The sequence below is a fragment of the Thunnus thynnus genome, chromosome 23 (assembly GCF_963924715.1).
Source record: "Thunnus thynnus chromosome 23, fThuThy2.1, whole genome shotgun sequence".
Classification (NCBI taxonomy): Eukaryota; Metazoa; Chordata; class Actinopteri; order Scombriformes; family Scombridae; genus Thunnus; species Thunnus thynnus.
Genome location: NC_089539.1, coordinates 8,419,385 through 8,442,246, shown reverse-complemented (window position 1 = coordinate 8,442,246; position 22,862 = coordinate 8,419,385). Strand labels below are relative to the sequence as shown.

Sequence of the window (22,862 nt, the reverse complement as noted above, 5' to 3'; positions counted from 1 at the left end):
AGCAGCATCATAGATTTGAAGTCGTCCAGCCTGTTATATCGGGTGTTGTGTCCTCTGCAGGCCACAGGGTGGGGGTGCGGGCTCGTTGTTAGAGTCTGAACACCCACAGTGGTTTTAACTCTTTCTGTCTCGAGCGCTTTGCTTCAAACTACCTGCTGCGCGTGCTCTCAGCGCGTGCCCCTGGACAGTTTGTCAAACATTTCGTTGCGGACTATATACTCATCCAAGCTGTACAAGGTAACGACAGTATCTATCCCATAAACATAATTCAACAATCATTAAATCAGGGCTGAGAGAGTAACAGAAAAGGAGGGTTTTTTAGACTTGGTCAGGTGCATGTCTGATTTTTTTTGCATGGACATATTGCTGCTTGAGTTGCGGACGAAAAAAAAAAAGGTGCAAATAATGTGCCTTTAGTGTGGCTTTGGTGGCCGTACATCTTTTATCTACACCTTTGAATTTATTCGCCTTACTTTTTAATTAAGAGTAGCTGAATGTCATTCTACATGTTTACTGTGATTAAATTAATTGTGATATCCAAGTTCAAACGGTGTTACAGGTTACAGGCAATCACAGCAATAAATGAGTTGACGTTAACTTTCAGAATTAATTAGCTAATTAGCACACCTGGAGGCTAAGCAGGCGACGCTTTGAATTTGGACACAATTTGCTTTTATTTCTCCATAGTCTGTTAAGGACCAAGATTTAACATCTGAAACCTTGTGGACTAATTTTGCATATACAGTAAACCGTCTCAACGGACTGTGTGAAGCATTCAGTGCCTGATAAGGTGTTTGTGGTCCTTTTCCAGATCCCATCACTTGAACAGTTTTTCAGTAATGGTAGCCACTGAAATAGGAATTAATAACAATTACAAACTATAAATGATTTGTTGATTTTGTGTAGTTGATTGACAAGCAGTTATCTTGATAAACGATTAATCGTTGGATTCGCTTTTCAAAGAAAAATATATGCAAATATTTGCATGTAGCAGCTTCTTAAATGTGGATATTTTCAGATTTTTTTTTCTATGTTATATGATTGTACGTTGAATATTTTGGGGTTGAGGATCACTGTGGGCAATGGTTTGACATTTTATAGGCAAAACAATAAATTAATTAAGAAAATTACTGGCAAATGAAACAATACTGAAAATAATTGCAGCCATAATAGCTATTTGGCATTAGGTGGCCTGTGTTATGCCACAGCTGGTGTTTTTTCACAGCAGGGTACTCCTTATTGGTCCCAGATGGCTCTTTTTTTGCTTCCACACTTTAGCTCTACCTGTTCCTTTTCTGCTTCTAACACTGGAGGAGTAAGTCCAAGCAGTCCTGATCAGACTGAATCAGTTATGCAGTACACTGTGTGCTATGAGATGTGGTGTTACTCTATGCAGTGTTGGTCATCTACCAGCAGAATAACCATGGTTTGGGTTTTTTTTTTAATGATTTTCTCTCCAGATTTTAACCAACTTTCCTTGCCAATAAACTAAATGTCTTCTTCTCATCTTTCCCCAGACTTCAGCCTCTCCTCGAGCCAGGACGCCAGCACTTCAGCCTCGCCATCAGCAGCATGGACTATTACACGCCCCAGCCCACGCGTCGCCACAACCCCGTGGACAGCATTTGCCGCAAACTGCAGACCATTCAGTGGCGCGGTGACCGGGAGCCAAATTCACCTTTCCAGATTCCAAAGCTCTCCTCCAGCAGCTACGACAGCCCCCAGTGTGGCCTCAGACACAACCTGGAAGCCATCCTGAAGAAAGGGTCACTCCACAGAGACGAGGGGGAGAGTGGGAAGGAGAGGGTGAGGGAGAAGGGGAGAGGAATGGGGATGCCGAGCTCTGCAGCTTCCCAGAGGAGCAGCTTTGGTCCCTCTGTCCCGCTCTCCACCCCATCCACCCCAGCATGCAACCCATCCACACCAACTAACATTACATACACCATCACTAGTACTCTGGGAGAGAGGAGAGTTGCTGATGGAAGTGATTTAAGACAGGTTAAGACATGGCAGAGATACTGTTCGACGCCCACAGGCCAGTCCAAAGACTCCCCTTACTTTACATTCACAAGAGGACCCCATTCGGTGCAGCCTGAGAGCGAGAGGCCAAGCAGGAGCCCACCGCTCTCTCGTACTTTTACCCCGAGTAACAGCACCCTCTCCTATAACCTCAACTTCTGCTCTGCAGAAACAGGGAACTTGACAGAGTATGAGCTGCCCTACCCTGCTCTGGTTGTCAAAAGACTGTCTTTGGGAGATGGAGGTAAGGTACTGAGGAATGGCTGCTGGCCAGCTCGGATGTGCAGGTTGACATAGATGGGTTCTTACGACCAACATAAAATGGATTGAGCATGGAAGTTTAAAAAAAAAAAAAAAAAAAAAAAGCTTAACTCAAGGTCCACTAACTAGCTTTTTCCGTTTCCATGGCGTCTCAAGAGGCAATTCCATCAGCTGATGAAGACTGTGAGACGCAGTTGAAAAGTTAGACTGGTTGTAGACTAGAAGTTCTGCGTCTTGGAGTGTCTTTTATCTTTTTTTCTTCAAACTGTTTTTTAGCCCAAGATTGATTTTCAAAAGTGGGAATCTGATTGCAACAGCTAAATAGAAGTCTGTCTTGTGTCAAAATATAGTTTCACAACCTTCATTATATCATTATTATAAGTTTATCATTATAATAGTATATTATATGTTTTGTGCTTACATGCTCCATATTCCTAATTTGATTTGTGTCAAACCAAATTACCACATGTTAAACAAGGGGTCAGGTATTATTGCAGCATAGAAAAACTACTAGAGAGAGTGAAGAATGAGGCTAAACACGAGGCCCAGCAGCTCATTTTTGGCCCAGGATTCTTCAACAGGTTAAAGCAGCCATGGACTCTAGTCTTGACAATATTTTTGACAGTATTTTGGCAAATATCAAGCTAAACTAATAAATATTTGCTGATTTTAACTTCCTGATTGCCAAACTTTTTTTTTCTGATTTCAGATCATTGTACATTGAATACTTAAAGTTTGGCTGTTGCAATCACTTTTATTATTTTTGTCATTTTATGGGTGAAATAATTGATCAAATAATCAAAAATAATAATTAGATTAATCAATTATAAATAAAAGTAATTGGTGGTACTAAACTAAACGTCCTTTCATCACTTCATAGTGATAAGTGTGTTTTCCAATCATGCCGTCACGGTTGTTACTGTACAGTACCTGAAGGAAAATGTGTCATGTGCTTTTTTCTTTCTTTCTTTTTTTTTCTACACAACTCAATACACACTGTGTTTGCTGTGGCCTTGTGTTCATGATCAGGAAACTCACTGGCCTCTGAAAATAGGAAGGAGAATATGGCAGAAATCAGTCTGATCTGTGAGGAGAATCTGCTCGATACAATTTTCCATGCCTGTGACACCCAACGCCGAGGTACACACACACACACACACACACACACACACACACACACACACACACACACACACACACAGAGTCACTAATGTCAGTTGAATGGAGACGCCTGATGATGAATTATAACTTGTCATTGAGCATACTGTGTTAGTGTGTGTTTTTGTGTAGAAGAGTGTTGTCTGTCTTCCTCTTGTGCCTGTCTTCCATTTATCTTAGTATCTCTCAAGTTTTGTCATCTGTGCAGAGACTTCTGTGTTTTCTCAGCTTTTTTTCATGCTTGCATGGAGGGAACCATCTTGTGCACCAGAGATGTGGAATCTTTGAAGCAGTTAGAAGGATTTTGAGGATTTTTTTATGAAAATGACCACTTTTGTTCTCTTCCCTTCACCTCTGGATCTGAATGCATCCTAGCTCACAGTCTCTTTTGTTGATTGCACTTTAGGTGATGGGTCTTTTTTTTATTTCTATCTTTCTACCTCTGTCCTCTTTGGATCTATGTTAATGTAAATATAGCTCCAAAAACGGTCCCTTTTTCATAGATGTTATTGAGATTGAAAAGTAAAATAAAAGCAATTGTGAAGGTCTTCAGCTTAAAATGGGACTTTTTGTTTTGATATGTAACCATTTTAGGTTTTAAATATATTTCAGCACAATATTTTTGTGGAAATATTGCAAATTACTGTTTGTACAAAATAACAAGTACAACACATGGAGCTTTGCTGGTGGTTGAGTTTGAGTTTTTGAAAACCCCTTTGTGTCAGAGCAAAGAAAAAAGTTTAGACTACTGTGTGAAGATTCAAGAGTTGTTTTTAAAAAAAAAAAAAAAAAAAAAAAAATGAAGTCACCACTGAGAAATGGAACCAACTGTGCAAAAAAATAAGTTGCAGTAGTGATTCTCGCTGTCACCATGGTTGCTGCTTTTGCTGCCCACACCTAAAACCCACATCTAAAGTCGTAATATACCACCTTTGTCCGGGGGCGTTGACAAGCGTCGAAATGCAGTAAACTGAATTGTCTTGAACATCACAGTCTATGTCTCAACAGGTAAAATGTTTTCTATAGTGACTCTAATGCTTTTGTGTTCCAGGTAAAGTGTATGTGTCTCACATTGTGGACTACCTGCGGCACACCACCAGTCGCAGCTCAGAAGACAGTGGACTGGAGGAGCTTTGCAACATGCTGGACCCAGAACACAAAGACGTCTCCATTGACCTGGACACATACCACGCCGTAATGAAGGAGTGGATTGATGACTGCCGCAACAATGGGTAAAAGCCAAAATACTGATGTACATGATACACAAGGGTTTGCAAGGTCATGTGTTTAGCTTTTGAAATGGTAGAGATTTCAGATTTGAGGACATGCAGTCACTGGTTTCATTTTTGTCAAAGAGAGACACCTCCTGTTTGCCTGTCATCAGTTTCAATATGATGTTTTGTGGCTTTGACAATTTTTTGAAGATCATTTTCTAATCCAGGTCCACACTATGACAAGATGATTTGCTAAATTGGCTCCACATATTTGCTGTTTGCTTCCGCACATTTGTGATTGCGGAGTCTTTAACCTCTTATACATTATGTGAGAAGGCGAGGACAGCTTGCACCATCTTCACCAGCCCTGTGCTTCCTTTTTAGCCTTTCAGAGAGCCATTCATATACTCTGTTTGAGTTATGCAAGTAGACTGTGTGTAGGCGGGTTATGCATCAGATGAGAGATTACTGGTGAGCACTTTTTCCCATAATTTCCACGGTGTACATTTCCATCTAACAGCATGTCTTTAGTCTGTGAGGTAGTTTTGTATCGTCATTGCAACGCACTCTGTGTCAGGTTTATATCGAATGTGCGTTTGACATCTGTAGTCTGGTTTGATGAGACATGGATGGAAGATTCTTATACTCTCAGTACATTATTTAAATATGTACACAGATTCTGGGGTTAAAATTGAACATTTATATTAATACTATAGGATGTTCGGTCTTATGTAAGTGGTCAAATTTTGACAAACCAGTGAGACATGATGCGTCTTGACCATCGTGTTCTTGCGTTTTCAAAATGCTCTGATATGTGGGCTGTACTTGAATTTAAAGATTTCATACTTTGAAGGGATGTAACTGCTACAACTGGTCGATTAGACCAAAGGGTCCCAGCGTCATCTGTAGGTGAAGATATATATATATATATATATATATATATATATATATATATATATATATATATATATATATAGATAGATAGATAGATAGATAGATATAGATAGATATAGATATAGATATAGATATAGATATAGATATAGACATTTAGTGGCTGAATACACATACATAACTTTCAAATGAGATATTTCTGTGCGTCAGCCAGCAAGCTCTCTTTGCAGTGTTGCCAGGGTCTGTTTGTATATCTGTTGGGTTGTAAAGGATGAGATTCAGACTGAGCTGAGAGCTGACTGTTTTTTTGTACTCAGTGTGCCAGGCACCAAAAATTAAACAGTTCAACAAATCAGTGCTTCATTTCAAACAAGTTTTAAGGCTCCTATAGCAAAGGCGTAGTGCATGACTGCCATTTTGGGAAGAGATCAGTAAAACTAACTTATCCCTCACATTTTGATGTGTTTTAATTTTTCTGTTGTTTCCCAGGGACGAACCATCGGATGATATAACCCAGGACTCAGTCAAACTCAGAGACAGCCTGTCTGGTGAGTGCGCATGTCAACACTTAGTATTAATTTCCTTGTATTGTACATATATCTAATTTTGATAACAGCAGGAGCTTTGATAATGTATTTTGTGTTATTTGTGTGTGTTGTAGCCAAGAGGTCCATGCTGCTCAATATGACCTCAGGAAGCTTAGAAGCCTTTGGAGGGGAGGCATCCAGAGCAGAATTGTAAGTGGTGTGTGAATTAGAGAGTTTGTCCATGTCTGTATGAATAGACTATACCATGCCTATCTTTAAAGCATCACCACCCACACATGCCCTTGGTCTATGTACTTGTGTTTTTCCTTCCTCAGTGAAACGTCAGAGCTGGTGTACTGTGTTGCTGACCTCCAAATGAGCAACCAAAAGCTCCAGGAGGAGGTGAGGAAGTTGAAGCAGGTGGTGGAGGGCATGGAGGACAGCAACCAAAAGCTGGCAGAGGAGAACGAGGAGCTCCGCAGCCAGGCCAGGGTGTAAGATGCACTCGTACACCCTCATTTGCAAACACACTGCGCAGACACGCTGTGCGGTAATGCTCGGTGGTCTGCTGACGCTCCATCTCTGGTGACCTTTTTCACAGTCACCAGCAGCTGACCCAGAAAGAGAAGATGCTGAAAGAGGAGGTGGAAGAGATGAAGGCCACTCTGAGCTGCACAGAGGAAGGCAGAGCTCGTGCATCCGCACACAGCAAACATGTGGTCAGTGAAACTAAAGCAGCACATAGAGAATCTAAATAAATGCATATACAACTTGTAGGCTTAAGTTGTTTTGTTTAAGGGTTTCACTCTTACCATACATGCAAATGTTTGCTGCTGATATGTATTGCAGACCACAGTTCATAGCATCACCTGTAAAAAAAAAAAAAAATTGACGTGTAGACTTGTGAAGCCCACTTTGACTATACATGCAATCATGTCTTATTATTTCTCTGGTATTGCAGCAATTTTAATTGATAATCACACCCCCTTCTAAAACAAAATGCCGTGTTTTGAAATTCAGGTGAAATTTAATGACAGGTGAACGCTTTGACTTGCGGTTTGTGTTTCAGCCATAAATGTTTGCATGTAGGGCTGCAACATGCAAACAGAAAGGTAAAGGTCATCCAAGTAACAAACCATTCAACTTGGAAAATGTTTGGTACTTTTGGAAAAATGGTGCAAACTTTGAACGGTGCTCCAGTGTCCGAGTGTCAGTCAGTGATTGCTCTTTAAAATCTTTTATCTTTTAAATAAAATCACAAAATTATTCATTTTTTTCAAATTTTACATCATCTTTAAGATTTTTTTCAGCTTGTCAACTGTCAGGATGTAGTGGACCAGAAAATGAAGGACTGAGCTTCATTTCCATAGTTGTTATTGATTGATTTTCTTCTTTTCAGGAGAAAGAGAACCAGAGTCTCATTGCTAAGATTGCTTCTCTTCAAGAAGAGGTGACTTGCTTCAACTTCAATAGTTCTCACCCATTCATAGATTGCTTACAGAGAGTATATTGTTACAAGTTTGTTCATGAAAGCATGTGACCGGCTGCCCTAACTCCCCTCTGATGGTCCCCAGAACTTCAAGGTCACCATGGAGATGGACGAGCTTCAGAGGAGAATAGCGGAGCTGTGTGACATTAACGCTGACCTTCAGGTGGCTTTACTATCTGTCCAAAATATTGTTCATGTTTTACTCACACTTTGCATTTGTACATCTGTCTATTTCTGAATTTTCATACTCCTTTTGTTTGCACTTGCATTTAAATGACCTTCACAAAATCAATACTTTAGCTACAGTCCACTGTGCTGCCACTGTATTGTGCTTTCTGTACTTTGTTGCGTAACCATCCTTTCTGTATCCTCAGGTGCAAATTCACTCATTTGATGCTGTTGTTAGTGAAAAGGAAGCTTTGATACTAGAGGTCAGTGCTTTATCTTGTTTTATTATCCATTTTATTGCCACTGTAAAGATATTTGTGGCAGCTCTGATCATTGTAAAAAAATATTTGAATCCATTTAGCATGATTCTGAGCTTCAAGCAGAATTTGTTGCCTTTTTATGTAACTTTTTCATTTCTTTAGACAAGAATGGATAAGGTACCAAGAGTCGGAAGCTGCATGGGCTGAAGTTTACTTGACATAGTAAAAGATACTGATGTTGGGATGGGTAATAGTGCTGATTAGGAAGGCTCCTTTTTCTAAAGTTTGAGTTTAGAGCAAAAATCTGTAAAATATTTGAGTCTTGGAGTTCATATTTTGTTGTTACCAATTTTGTTGCTGATAAATAAATTTAAATTTCTGGTTGAGGGGAACTTAGCCTCATGTTTTTTTCTTTTTTCTGTTCAAACTGGTCTTTTGTTGTTTACCTAATTTTACAGAAGAGCAGACAGATGGACGAGCTGAGGGCAACAGTGGAGGAATACTCCTCCATCACAGAGGTCAGTACTGTACTGTATGAACTTCCATCATATCATTATTTCAGTTTCTATACATCAGCAGCTCCCACTAGTTTCTCATAGATTGCCTTTTACTGCTTTCACATGTTCCTGATCTCTCATGCCAATGCAGCCTTTTATATGCACCTTAGAAACCATTTGGGATACTATTTTTTTCTTTTTTTTTTTTTTTGTTTGCAGAAAATAAGGTAGTGACTCTCCCCAATCCTTTGTAAATCCTTGTGTCAAATGAGTTTGTAAAAAAGGGTCACTGATGAAGTTGGTCATTTCAGAAGCATATCAGATGTCTTAAGTTTTGAATACAAAATAATAACATTTAATTTGAATTAGAAATATTTCATCTTCTGTAATGTTAAGTCTTTTTCAAGATAAATGTGATACTCTAATTTAATACAGGAAAAATCTTAAAATGTCCATGCCAGTAGTTTTACTGTACAGACAATTCTCTGCTATGTCCAGTGTGTTAGTGCATTTACCATCATGCGTTTTGGTGGTGGTGACCGACTGTGGGAATTAAGTCACCTGCTGTCCTTCCACACACGGGTGTTTTAGCCGACAGCTTTGATGTCATAGTTGACCTCTAAATATCTTACAGCATGGACTGAGTCACGGTTGTTGAGTTTCTGTTGTCGATTCCAGCTGCTGAGGGCGGACAAGAGTAAGCTGGAGAACCAAATGCAGCTGATGCACCAAGACTTGACTGGGTAAGTGAACCAAGAATCACCTGACCGTGGAGGGGTTTGAGATATTGAGGGTTGAGGGACTGAAAACTTAAATTATTTTCCAACTGTATTTTTCGGACACCACTGTATGAAACTTTATCCTATACAAAACTTGAGTTGTAGTGTTTTAGTCCTTAACTTTGGGAATGATTTGTCCATTACCACTCTTTTGCACTTTTTTAATGAATGTCTTTATGTTTGCAACTTGTTTTCACCAAACCTCTCCACCCCCGTCCTCCTGTCTCTCACAGAGCTGGACTGTCTCTGTCAGTGGCCTACAGGTTGAACCAGAGCAGTGCAGGATCCCTACAGACAGAACTGGCTCTGGCACAGTCACCACTGGAGGTCAGCACTTCCCCTGCTGTCTGTCTTTCTCATTGGCTCACCTAATCTTTCATGCTCTCCATGTATCACTTTTATTCTCTCCCTTTCTGTCTCCCTCCTGCTCTATTTTTCTTCCCTTATTAACACATTCCTTCTCTTCTAATTCCATCTTATACCCTGATATGTTTATTTTCAATCTCCTTTGGTATTTTATTTCTGACACAGAGTTTATGGATGCAACATCTCTTGGTCTTCTTCCTGATAGCACATATAAACTTGAATGCACCCTACACAGAAACACAGCACTCACACCAAACACAGCTAGCACTAGTTGTGTTATGTAATCTTAGTTTATATTGCTGCTGATTCCAGCTGCTGTTTGGAGAAATGTTTTGCCTACAGCCAGGTGATTAATCTTCTTCCACAAACTGCTTCTCACATGCACACACAAAATACAAAGTACTGTCTAAACATTAGATGCAGACCTTTGCTCCTTTGCTCCTTCATGTAAATTTATTGCTTTCTTCTGCAGCCCCCTCATGGAGTTGATCATTTGTCCACTACCACGAGCTTTGCCTCCCCACTGGATGAGACCCTGGACAGGGAGGTGCTGCTGATGCTGCAGGGACCTAGCCCTGAACACATGGCTCTGGAGTTCAAAACGCTCCTCAACAAACTGGTAACCAAGTGTGATTGTGTGTGCGTGCGCAATTGTATAAAATATCTTTTTGTATATAATGTTCTATATGTTAAATTAAGCTATTTTTCCTATTTGAGTTGCTAGTCTAAATGTCACTCTGTTCAAAACAAAACCAGTATGGCATGAGTTGTAGCATTTATATTTTGTAAGAAAGAGCAACATTTATGAAAGTTCAGCTTATATTGTGTATTGTGCCTTTTTTGAAAGGCAGCGATTGTGTCTAAAATGAGTCAGCATAATAACTGGATGGTCTCCCCCTTCTAAATGAAACATAGACTGTCATGTTGGAGTAACTGTTGAGGTGCACAGAGTGACAGTAATCTTGAAGTCTCAGTCAAGTTCAGTCATTTGGTCAGCTTGACATTTCTTAGGCTCTCATCAGAGGTCAGAGCATTATAATTGTATCATCTTATGTTTTACACTGCACTGCATGTAAACTTCTTGCTGCCTCTTATGTGTTTCAGAGAAGGGATTTCAGAGAAGAAACCAACTCTGTCTTGTCTACAGTTAAAGGCTTGCTAGATGACAGCGCACAGCCAGGGGGCAACACAGACACCACTCTTCAGGTCAGACATATTCTCACACACACATATTCCAGTTTTATGTTCAGTATCAGCCTACCTACTTCTCTTGAGATAAGCTTAAGAAAAGTTGCAGGTTCACAGTGTACTGCAGTCTAAGTGTCTGTGTGTGCATATAAGTTGGTTTAAGACTGAAAAGGGCCTCATCTTTGCTTTTTCTTTTTATATGAATCATGAAAATTATGTAATGTCATCTCTGTTTCTCTCTGTCCACCTGTTGCACTCTTTTTCTCTGTCTATCACTGCCTATCTCTATCTTTCTCTCTCTTTCCCACCCACTATCTCTCCTCTCGAGAGATCTCTCACTTATATAACTCTCTAGCAGGCCCCATCCAAGCAGTGCTGTTTAGTCAGTGTGTTGTACCGTGAACACAACCCACTCCCCTCCTCCCTCACACTGACTTTCTCTATCTCTCTTGTCTCTCTCTTTCTCTCTTTCCCCCTCCTCCAGCATTGTTGCCACTCTGCATTCATTAGCCACGTACTGCCATACAGCAGTAAACATATAAATGAGACAGAGATCATTAGTGGAGTAGAGCTGTACCAGTTCAAGTCTGTCCTCTGTTGGTTCTTCAGTGTTTCAACTGACTGACATGGAAAAATTTTGTAACAGCTAGGTGTCAAAACCTTTTTGGAGGTGTGAAAGACGCCCCCATATTCAGGTTGCGCAGTGGTCTACAGCCTTTCAACAGAGCGAGAGGCTGAACCCTCGGCCTTGTCTTCCCACAGACGGTGCAGGCCGAGCTGGACGCGAGGCGGGCAGACTGGGCCCTCAGCCTGGACCAGCTAGCCCAGTACACGGACTCACTAGAGAAGGAGCTGATCAAAATGGCCAGTAATTTGAGGAGGTCCCGAACCGATATCCTGCACCTTTCAGTCAGGTGAGCAGGTCTTTGTTATCTGCCTGTGCATCTGTTGCTGTGTATGTCAACATTAAACAGTTTGTAATGTGTTAGCTGCTGAATGCTGAGGTGAAGTTCTGTTTGAGAGCTGAGGAAGAAGTGAATTGCAGCAAATCTTGTACTGGCTAATTTAAGACAACTTGGCAGGGAAGTGTTTTTTTAAGGTGGAGTTGTTCTTGAGCAGCAGTGATCTCATTGGTTGAGTCAGACTCCAGCAGGCGGAGCTAAAGGATTCATTTTCTGGCTAAGTAAGGTAATACTGACGCCACTGAAGAAGACATTAAGAGAGCTGGAAGCTGATTAAGTCTAGCTGCGTAATTGCTAACTTAAAAAAAATCAGTCTAGGCATAATGAGCTATCAGGGTTAGCTGGTTAGCCTAGCTGACATTCAAAGTCCATAAAAGACTATAGCTGTCTCTTTAAGCTTGTTAGGGTGTCTGCAGAGCTACCAGGATCTTAAATGCTACATGGTCCAGAGTGAAATAACAAAGGATGTTACTAGGCAGAGCTAAAGAGGATTTTATGCAACCAGTAAAGGTATTTATTCCACTGGAGGAGCACTGTTTCTCAGAGAAGTCTATATTTCTAAAATTTTAGCATCTACATAAATAAAACCACATACACTAATCAGTGTGAGACCCCTCATACCCCTGCACTTGTCTCTGAAATGGGCATTCCTGCTAACTGATGCTCTGTTTCAGTTGGCCAGTCAGTTGTGCTGAATGGGGGAAAGACCTGTCAGTCATTCTGACCTCAATGACCTCAAAGGCCCGCCTCACAAGGTTTGGGTCTGGGCCAATTGTGGACTTCAGTGTGCCTTGATGGGTTTGCCTCGGTGGATGAGCCTGTGTGTGTGTGTGTGTGTGTGTCTGTCTGTCTGTCTGTGTGTGTATGGAGATGGCCATCCCCTCAGCTATATCACAGAGTTAGTGTGGTACAGTATCAGACCAGAGAGGGAGAACTGATCAGGCTAACAGGCTGTCCAGCTGGGATTTACTGGTGCTCAGTTGCCAGGGTGGAACTCAGGAACTTTAATATTGTTTGGAGAGAAGAGAAACAAAAGGGCTCGTTGTAGGTGTAACTCTACCTCCTGCTCTAGTGTAGGCTAATTCAAGTTGTTCAGAGCAAGACTGAACTATAAGACAGTGGTTGGATTGGGAGGTTGTTGTAGGACACATTTGAGGGTCTGTTTGTAGTCTGAGATTAGAGGGTCCGACTGGGACTGGATCTATAACACTGTGAAGTGAAGAAAACATTACTGGGCCAGTTGGAGAACTGGCGCTGGTCACCCTGGGCAACAGAATGGGACACTGCATGGGCCTGCGGATTGGGTACAGTATGTCCACTGTAAAGTCTTCCAGGAGCTCTCTCCATGTATCTATCTCACTGGCTAGTTAACAATGCTTTGTTAAATTGCATGTTTTTTTTCCCCAATTTTCTCTTGAAAAAATAATAATCCTTTTTAATAACAAGATTTTGTGTTGTTGCACACAGGGTGCAGGAGCAGGAGAACCAGAAGCGGCAGCTATGTGAGGAGCTGGAGCAGCTAAAGACTCCTCAGGACAGCAGAGAGGCCTCATGCCAGACACCTGCACCAGAGGAAGAGGTGAGATAGATGAAGGGAGAGAGAGTTAGCCAGATCATGTGGTTTAAGTCTATGACCATTGGTGCTTCAACTTGATTTTACTATTCACCTTTACTGTCTAAATATCCACTGGCATGACACTCAAAATTGGGTTTGGAGTATATTCAATTTTAATGAATTCCATGTATGTGGTTGTATATATTAACATTAATTTTACACAATAGAATACTGGTTGGTGTGCTTTGAGAACAGTGACAGAGCTCATACTGTATTCAGACAGATGGAGTATCTGGTAGAGAAGAGCTGAGTGCGAGTTGGCGGCTGAAGTGGACATGTGCACCCACACACACACACACACACACACACACACACACATAGAATCAGATGCGACTACACACCTACGCACTGCTCCTCACACAAAATGCACTGACATGCTCTCAAACATTTCCATTACAGCACCATTGTTTTTACTGCAAAACATAATGAGCTTGGTGCCGAGGTGGATAGATTTACATAGTTGTTGTTTACAAATCATTTTTTCACTTTGAATGAATTTATTCAGCATAGCTCTAGATCAGCTCTTGGATTTGTAAATCAACAAAACTGATAACATCTTAAAGGCCTTAGTTAACATTCAGTGTTTCTGAAAGATTACTTTAAGAATAGAAACCTACGCGTTCCATTTTCTTTTTGTTTTTTATATTTTGGTAACAGATTTTTTAATAAGTGGTCATTGCTGGTGTCATTGCTCAAGCTTTCTACCCAGTTTTCCAACCCTTAACCACATCACCTCCAGTCCTCCACTGGGATATTGCCACAGTGGGATTTGTTAGAGTGAAGCTTTAGGTTTTTGCCCATCTCACTTTTGCATTCATTTTGTTGGGTCTTGTCTTTCTCTATTTTTCCCCTTTTTTTTTTCTTTTAGACTGGAGATGACTTGGACTGGGATGAGGAGTTTGCCCTCCAAGACTTCCTGAAGAATGAGCTAGCAGAAAGGAATTGCCAAGCACAGGACGGGCGAACAGAGGGCAGACCTGAGGAGACGGCAGATAAAGTGAAGGACCGAGGAGAAGAGGAGGACGGAGAGGAGAAGTGGATGGTGGTGGATACAGCAGCAGTTAGGGACACATCCACTCCTCTGTCCACCCTGTCTGGGGAGGCACAGCCTGGACGAGGTGCAGTAGGAGGGGGTCAAGGTGAGTGGGGACATCAAGATGGTTCAACTGCCAAGCAATCATTATTACATTTGCTACATGTATATTCAGTACCAGTCCAAAGTTTGGACACACTTTCTCATTCAAGTGAATGGGAAAGTGTGTCCAAACTTTGGACTGGTAGTGTTACTTGGTAAAAATCTTAAAGTATAAAAAATAATTTCTATTTCTAGATATTTAGGTATTGCATATAATGAAAAAGTTTGATAGAATAGATTGAGATTTATTCATGCTGGTATACTTCCATGTAGCTGTTCTACAGCTATTAGCTATTTTGAATTGGCTTTCAACAGATTAAATGTTCAGCGTCATCTCAGGAAAAGTTGAGAACTTTTAGGAGTCTTCCTTGAGCCTTTAAAATCCAGTATACACCAGAATTAGCCCAGGGCTAACTGGAACCTCCTGAAGCCAGCCAAATACGGCTAAACATAGTTTAATATTATTTTAGCCTGTTCACTCTGTTCCTGGCTCTGGATCCAAGTCTGTAGGATTAATAGATGTAAGTCATGCAACAAGAATGTGAGCTAATACATCTTGTCTTATTATCGTGACAAAATTTAAACCATAGTATGAATGAAGAAAGGATATAAACACAGCTAACAAATGGAATAATGTAAGTCCATTCTTTAATTATGCTGTATTTGTTATCTACTTGAGCCTATGTTGCTGTGTTTTAGTAGATCCAAAAGGCAAACTATGAATGCATCTGTGCACCTTTAGGTCAAGATTAGGTATGCATGTGTTTATGCTTAAACTGAACATGATTGCCTTTTGCTTTCCTATATTAATATTAATATTAACTCAGGCGACCATCAGTAGAGAGAGGAAATGTACTGCCAGCAGCAATATTTTAGTTGCTGGAGTCCCTCTCACTCTCAAGTGCCAGCTGTGAAGCTTAAAGGCACAGCTGTCTGTCAGACCAACTAGTTAAAGACTTCAAGTTCACACACCTCCTGATGGTGCATCAGTCTGCAGGTGTCTTACAAAGTGTCTCACAGGATAAACTCTGTAGGTGAACAAGGACTTACTGACTCTGTACTTGTCTTCAAGTGTTGATTTGTGTCTGAGAGAGAGATTGGATTATTCCGCTGTAATCCATGGGAGTCAAAGGACACTCAGCCACCCTTGAAGCCTCAGTACACACACACACACACACACACACACACACACACACACACACACACACACACACACACTCTCTCTCTCTCACACTCTGACTCACTGTATGGATACACACACTCTGAGGCCCTTGGAAGTAGACCCCTGCCTTCTATGGTTGTTGTGGCCCTGGGCTTCTAAAGGTTGTGTGTGTGAAAGAGAGTGTGTCTACACAGTGTGTGAAATCCTCTCTTCCACAAGGTCCTTCTATGGCCAGGTAAGACTGGTCTGAGGCCATGAAGTGAGCTCAGTAATCCCCCATTCCTCTGCCTGCATGAGCGGCTGGCAGGCAGAGAGACAGAAAACGAGTGTGAATGGTCATTAATGCCACCTTAGCCATGCATGGTATTTTAACCCCTCTGCCTCTCCCTCAGTTCAATGCCTTGCATAATAGACAGTCTGAGCTTTTATGGTAAAAGGTGGGGTTGCTTTCTTTGACGGCTCTTAACCCCTGGTTGAATTGGACAAGGATTTGGGTTTTTATAAAAACAACTTCTTTGTTTTGCCCTCAAACTCAGCCTCATCTTTCCTCCTTTTATTGCTTCCTGAATTTATATTTCTTATTCCTCTCTGCCTGTCACACAGACTCTACAGCCTGCACTGAGTCAGAGCCAGAGGTGAACTGTCAACCTTTGCAGGTAAATTGAATTCTGAAATGATCCTCTTATGGGATAAGGTGCATGTAGAGTCATGTACAAGGTGCTCACTTTATTTCAGTTTGTGACTGGATGTGACCTTTGTGTATTATCCTTTTGCTCTGTTTTCTTCATATTTTAATATTTTCTTAATATAGCACAAGCTTGGATAAAAGTTACATTATTGAAATATTTGGCTTGCGTACTAATAAATATAATATTCTGTGTCATTTACAGTAATAAATTCCAGAGAATAAGATTCTCTGGATGTAGAATTTAGTTAATCTCAAACATCATTAGTCTCCTTTTGCTAACGTTGTATAACTGTATAACTGTATAACTTGGTACCAGGCTCAATATGACTAGTTCTTTCTTTGAATTTTTAAAAAATATTTTGCCTAAATGAACATAGCTTTCAAACTGCATCTTTCAATCACTGAAAACCACATTCCTAAATTAATTTGTGATGGCTCGCATGTGATTATGAGATAATACAATTTTTGACCTTATGATGAAAGCCATGTGCTAACTTTTTTTTTTTTTAATTTTATCTGCTTGTTTGAAAAAAATACCCAAAATCTCAAAATGTTGCTGTCCATTGAAAATTTACAGAGCCCCTGAAGTCCCGAAAGGTGATCATTTTTTATCTTGTGCGAACAAGTTATGGATCTTGTGCACACAAGATAATTTACTATAAATTCACGTGTGTCTCTAACATACAGCTTGACAACTTCAGATTTACACAGCCAAGTTTTATGTTCACCTCAGAATGTCATACAATGAAATTATTGCTGCTCTTGCACATAAAGGAAGAAAGAAAGGGTGGCTGCAGGGCGTCCATATGAAAATCCATTAATTAACAGTTTATTAACATTTATAGCTGCAGACTGTAATTATTTTTATTAATGACTTATTAAGTATAACTGCAGACCTGATGACTTATCGTAAAGTTTGACACATTTAATCCTTTATTAATGATTCATGATTGTTAAGGTTTTGGTTCGACTCTAAACATCCTGATGGTCTACTTGGTCGTTTGCTCAGTGACATACACAAAGCCTCAGAATTTTGCAGCATTTTCCTACTGAAACATTCAACTTGCTATTTTGCCTTTTTGTCTTCTAGCATCACCGAAAAGATTAAGTAAGAAGTTCTTGGGACTGTAAATAGTAAATGATAGTCACATTCACTGATTAGTCAGCAGTCCTGCAGTTCTAAATGATTATGAATCATTAATAAAGGGTTAAATGTTTCCCACACATGAATTTATAGTAAATTATCTTGTTCGCACAAGATAATAACTTGTTCGCACACGATAGCAACTTGTTCGCACAAGATAAAAGAAGTATCACCTTTAAGGACTTCAGGGGCTCTGTAAAAATTGGATGAAACAATGCCATGGTCTTTGGGGAAAAATAAACTTTTGATAAGATCAAAACAATGTAGTGGTTGTTCTTAATAACACTGTTAAGACAGTGTTAAAAGTGTTACACTTGATAATACCAGTGTCAAAAGGCGTTGCCAGTTTGTTGCTGAAGGATTAATTTTGGCTATTTTTATTTTGGTCTGTACTGTGAAGAGTACATTTCTTGCTGGAGAAATGTAGGTTTTATTGCTCTCCACTAACAACAACTACTGCAGTGGTGTTCTTGAGCAGGACACTGAATCCCCAGCTACTCAGAACCCAACAGTAGATGATTGTACTGTAGTTGTACTGGGCAGCCAGGTGTGTAACTGCAGGAAGCATGACAATACAAGAAAAGAGATTTGATGATCAGCTTACCTTCCTTGCTTGTTTGTTTTTTTTATATTACATTTGGCATACAGCTCTTTGCTGTTTTGGGAATATAACTTTACACATTCTTGTGCAGTGGTGGGAGGGAAGTAGGAAGTTTTTACAATCACTATGATCCAACAACATAGCATAAAATCTAATCTTTTCAGCAGCCAAGATGAAAATCAGATATGAGAATGTGCTTAAACGTACCATCAACTAGAGGGATTTTAAAAATGGTCCTTATCATTGTGATAGATTACATTACTCAAGCCTGAAGTCTCTGCAAGTAGATCTTTCTGCTACTCTGAAATGAACAGGAAGCAGTGACTGCCTGGAAGGCCAGGAAATTATGTATATTGTCAAAAATATGCAAAACTGCTGGTTTGTTCTTTTAAAAATGACTGACTGAATATAAATTTTTTACTGTGTCACTTCTTACATTATACACGTTACTGTCTCTCCCTCCCTTGTTTGAACACTCTTTCTATCTCTTTCTTTTTCTCTCATTGCCATTTGCCTACCAAATAGCTCTTCACACATCATTATTCACTGCCTCTGCTTACAGAGGCAGCAGTCTGGCAGCTTGTGCTGAAGCTGTCTACTTCCTTATATAGAATGACAGTGATAAAACGTTGGTCACACTGAGGTTAAAGGACTGGCTGTTAGTGGCAAAAGGAGAAATTATGCAGTGGCATATGAAGACAAATATATTTTCTCCACACAAAATACACATTACGTAGCTGTAATCTCAATGTCTTGTTACACATTCTGGTCTTGGATGTTTCCACTAACTGCAGTCCTCAGTGTTTAATTAATTTCATGACTGTTAGGTTTATGAAACTAATTGAAACACTCCATCATTGATGCAGTCAGTATGAAAGTGGTGTTTGCTTTTGAATTCCTATGAAGATGACAGTAATTGGAGGTCTTTGCAGTAATCCATCACTGAGGGGCAGATGCTTTGTGCTATCTGTCAGCTGTTAGATTTTGTTGGCTGCTTATGTATCGTCTTCTCATCTGAGATTTGTTTCTATTGACTGATTGTGTGCCTGCTGTTTGGTACATGGTTAATGTGTGTTGCTTATTTGATCTTTTCACCCCTTTTGTTTTTTTTGAATATTTATCATTTTGTGGCTGTGTGTATGTGTTTCAGGAAGAGGCAGCAGTGCCATTGAGCGCCCACTCACAAGCTGTCAGCATTAGACACCCAGAGGCGGATGCTCTCCCTGATCCGTCCCACTCAGAGAACTACAGTAAGACCTCCACCTCCCTCTCTCTCTTTAGTTCACTCTCTATGTGGCTCACTCTATCTTTGTTTCACTTTGTTCTCGCTCTACTGTGTTTAACAACTTAACCAAAGAGTGACTCATTTCCTGACTCACTTGGTATGTTTGCTGTTTGTTTAGAGGAGATTTTACTGAATTTTGCAAGATGAATGTCAAACTCTGGTAAAAACCACTGTATGAACACTGATTTTATTGTCTTTTGGTAATCCAGAATTGCATGACTGCTTTGTAAAATGTTGTACTTCTTTGTTGTTAGCTCTGCATTACTCCTTGTAATATCATATATTACATTAAAACACACAGACTTCATTAACTGGATAACTAATGTCTTTTGTTTAGATGTTCAGATATCAGGATTATGTTTAAAACAACATTTAAGCTCATATGCAAAGTCACATTTGGCTAATTTCTCTGGGTTTGTAAAAATGTACCCTGGGAAATGTAGGAAGTCATTGTATATTACAGCAGCTGATAATACAATAACTGGTAACCCTGGAATGTACACTGATATTTGACAGTAAAAAATAGTATTTAAAGATTAAACATTTTGCTCTTGTCTAACCAGATGCAGAGACACGTGAGGTTGCACTGTCTCACTCCGATGGTCCAGCCCAAAATCTGACAGTCACATCGGGTAACACTTCTCCCACAGCATCTGAGATGATTCCTCCTGACAGCACATCGCCTGGACCAGATGAGACTGTTACCCAGAGTGAGAGGTGAATGAAGAAATTGATATTGTATTTGAAAGACCGGGCACATAATCAGGGTATTAGACTGTTCCTGCGTTTCCTTGTGGAATGCTCATGTCATGGAAGGTCATAGATATAGTTTGTTGCTAATATATTTCATATCTGCTGTTATTCTATTTTTTGGGTGTTAAAAAAAAAAAAAAAGCACATCGCTGTCTGCTGCAGTGTGACTTTTTTTAATACTGCCACTAGGGAGCGCCAAAGTCATCAATTCTCAAATTCTCACAGTTGTGGCTTAAATCATACATGTTGTAAGTTAATCACAGTAAAGACTGTCAGTCATGGTTTTAACATATAGCAGGACTTTTTTTGTTGTTCTGTTTTTTTGTTCTCCTTTTGTTGTTACTTCCATGCAATGTAAAAAGAAAGGCAATAGGCCTATAAAACAAAAGTATTATCTCTTTATATCTGATTGGAGAGGGATCACTAATGACCATATGACAGACAAAACAGGATTTTCCAAAACGAAGATTGTAATCGCATAGAGTAAAAACAAAAATATATATGTAGTCCACCACATTTAAAAAGTCCTGACACGGATGATGTACATAAGAAAATGAGCATTCACCATCCCAAGCTGCAAAGCAACCTTTATTATTTCTGTGTTCTTGATAAGTTAATTCTCTCCAGGACAGGAAGTAATTTTGTCCACAGACACACCTTTGAAGTTGGTGTTTGAATTGGCAGGTCCTCCCTAGAGAGCACAAAACAGAAGCTTCCATAGTCAGGAAACTGACCTTAACCCACAACCTCACCCAGTGTCCTGTCTAATTTTCCTAGCAGTATAAACTATCCCTGCTAAATTTGAAGTCGATAGGTCTTATCACTGCCACTATAGTCACAGCTGATGTCACCATTTTACTGAGTTTTGTCATTTCCCTATGACTTTGGCCGCATTTGCTAGTCAAATGGGTGTTTTTCCTCACTGTGGGAGGAGTGTGCTGGCTAATTAGTATCTTTGCAGCCATGCTTTGCATAGCCACAGTCCACCTACAAACACACTCGGGCTGTTCCTCATCTCTCTCTGTTTCATACGGTGACAGTTGTGTCTTGTTAGATGGATGGAAAGTGTACCTAATGTATAAATCAAGAATGAAAAAATGGATAGTGCTTGACACATGACCTACACCTTTCACCTGTGGTCAGCATCCAGCCGACCACTGAGGACCAGAGGAGAGAAGAAGAGAAAGACGGAGAGACTGACTCAAGCACAGCAGATATGCACCGCACTAAGGTCAGTAGCAGACGGGAAGTGTTTTAATGCATAAGGGAATACAGCTTCCTCTATTGTTTTCAGCACCAGTACACCACTGCTTCCCCTTCCTCTTTTTCATCCTCTTTGTCTTTCATTGCTACTTTATGTGTCTTTACTGAGAGACAGGTGTATTTTGAAGGAAGGGGTCAGGGGGTATCAATGGGCAGGGCAGGGCCCAGCTTTCCTTCAGAGATTGCTTTCCCTGCGTACAGAGGAGAGGGCCGAGATGTAAAGTATGGGAAGGATCAGAGAATGAGAAGGCTTTATTCTCTTGACTGCTCAAGCCAGTGAATTAGGGAGATATCAGCTTCCTTGAGCTCTGTTGCCAGAGGAGACAAAGTACAATATATTTCATATTGCTACTAAGGGGTCGGTGCTTTCGTTACTGCTAAGCTTACTTAAAATGGAAATGCCTCAGATTTCCTAACAGTTGGACATGACAATGAAAAAGGAAGATGTTAATTCAGAGCAGATCTTCAATCAAGGTTGAAATGGGGAAACGTAATGGGAGGGTAAATAAGGAATATTTTGATCAGTTTGTTTTAATTAATTGATCAGATGTTTTGTTAATTAAACATCAGAAAAAATCACAATTCCCCAGTAAGCAAATTTCATATTCGCAAATTTTCAAATAACTCACGTACTTTGATTAGCACTCCAAAATCCAAACATACTCAGTTTAGAAATATCAAACTGAGAAAACTTTGCATTTGAGAAGCTGAAACCAGCAAACGTTTTGCCTTTTTGTTTAATAAACGACTGACACGATTAATTATCAAAATTGTTGTCAATTAGTGAATTTATCAGAAAGAGGACAGTGATGTTACAAAGCTCATTAGCAAAAGCCTGGACATACTGGATCTTTACTGTGTTTTCTGTCTGTCTGGACCAATTAGTGTTTACAATGAAATACTTTGATTTGGTCTATGGTGTAATATTATTTTCTATATGTGGTCTATACATATACAGTATACTATAAGGTTGCTTCATTGTAATTATGCTCAGCATCTGCTTCAAATAGGCTTACAGTGTTTTCATGTCAGAACTGAGGCTGATGATAGGTTTTCACTACCTCGCCTAAGTTGCGATGCTGTTTCAGTGCAGCTGGCTTTGCATCCTGCTGAAGGATCGATCAACTTGTTTTATTTAGTCTCATACTTGCTTGTGGCATGCTGGGACACCCTGCTGAGAGTCTGAGGTGAGTAAAGAAAGACTGGCTCTCGTGCTCTCTTCAATAAAATGCTCCTTTACACTCAGAAGCCTGGTCAAGGAGGGTTTTCAGTCAAATTAAAGTGTTTTTGATGATCCAGAAGCAACTCCTGGTTTTAATCTGTTAACAATAACAAGGAGTTGAGTTCATTATGATCAAAATAATTTGGATATATTCAAATAGGCCCTGACTTGTAGTTTTACTTGTAAATGGTAGATGTCGTTTCAGCCATATTTAT

General features: G+C 40.0%; 1 protein-coding gene across 7 annotated transcripts in view; it reads left to right on the top strand.

The window, feature by feature from the left end:
* lrmp (lymphoid-restricted membrane protein) overlaps positions 1-22,862 on the top strand; it is a 40,319-nt gene that overhangs the window by 4,445 nt on the left and 13,012 nt on the right. For 2 of the 7 annotated variants that reach the window (XM_067582461.1, XM_067582459.1), the window contains exons 1-23: positions 136-237; positions 1,518-2,263; positions 3,310-3,420; positions 4,490-4,670; positions 6,033-6,091; positions 6,205-6,280; positions 6,406-6,564; positions 6,672-6,789; positions 7,470-7,520; positions 7,645-7,722; positions 7,934-7,990; positions 8,446-8,505; positions 9,163-9,227; positions 9,497-9,590; positions 10,102-10,248; positions 10,734-10,835; positions 11,580-11,731; positions 13,247-13,358; positions 14,263-14,533; positions 16,295-16,347; positions 19,275-19,374; positions 19,973-20,126; positions 21,306-21,393. In XM_067582461.1, the coding sequence (XP_067438562.1) occupies positions 1,573-2,263; positions 3,310-3,420; positions 4,490-4,670; positions 6,033-6,091; positions 6,205-6,280; positions 6,406-6,564; positions 6,672-6,789; positions 7,470-7,520; positions 7,645-7,722; positions 7,934-7,990; positions 8,446-8,505; positions 9,163-9,227; positions 9,497-9,590; positions 10,102-10,248; positions 10,734-10,835; positions 11,580-11,731; positions 13,247-13,358; positions 14,263-14,533; positions 16,295-16,347; positions 19,275-19,374; positions 19,973-20,126; positions 21,306-21,393 (2,979 nt within the window). In that variant the 5' untranslated portion in view covers positions 136-237; positions 1,518-1,572. Of the gene's footprint in view, positions 1-135; positions 238-272; positions 791-1,054; positions 1,427-1,517; positions 2,264-3,309; positions 3,421-4,489; positions 4,671-6,032; positions 6,092-6,204; positions 6,281-6,405; positions 6,565-6,671; positions 6,790-7,469; positions 7,521-7,644; positions 7,723-7,933; positions 7,991-8,445; positions 8,506-9,162; positions 9,228-9,496; positions 9,591-10,101; positions 10,249-10,733; positions 10,836-11,579; positions 11,732-13,246; positions 13,359-14,262; positions 14,534-16,294; positions 16,348-19,274; positions 19,375-19,972; positions 20,127-21,305; positions 21,394-22,862 lie in introns of those variants that run through there. The other 5 variants (XM_067582455.1, XM_067582458.1, XM_067582454.1 and 2 more) reach the window with 4 other exon arrangements.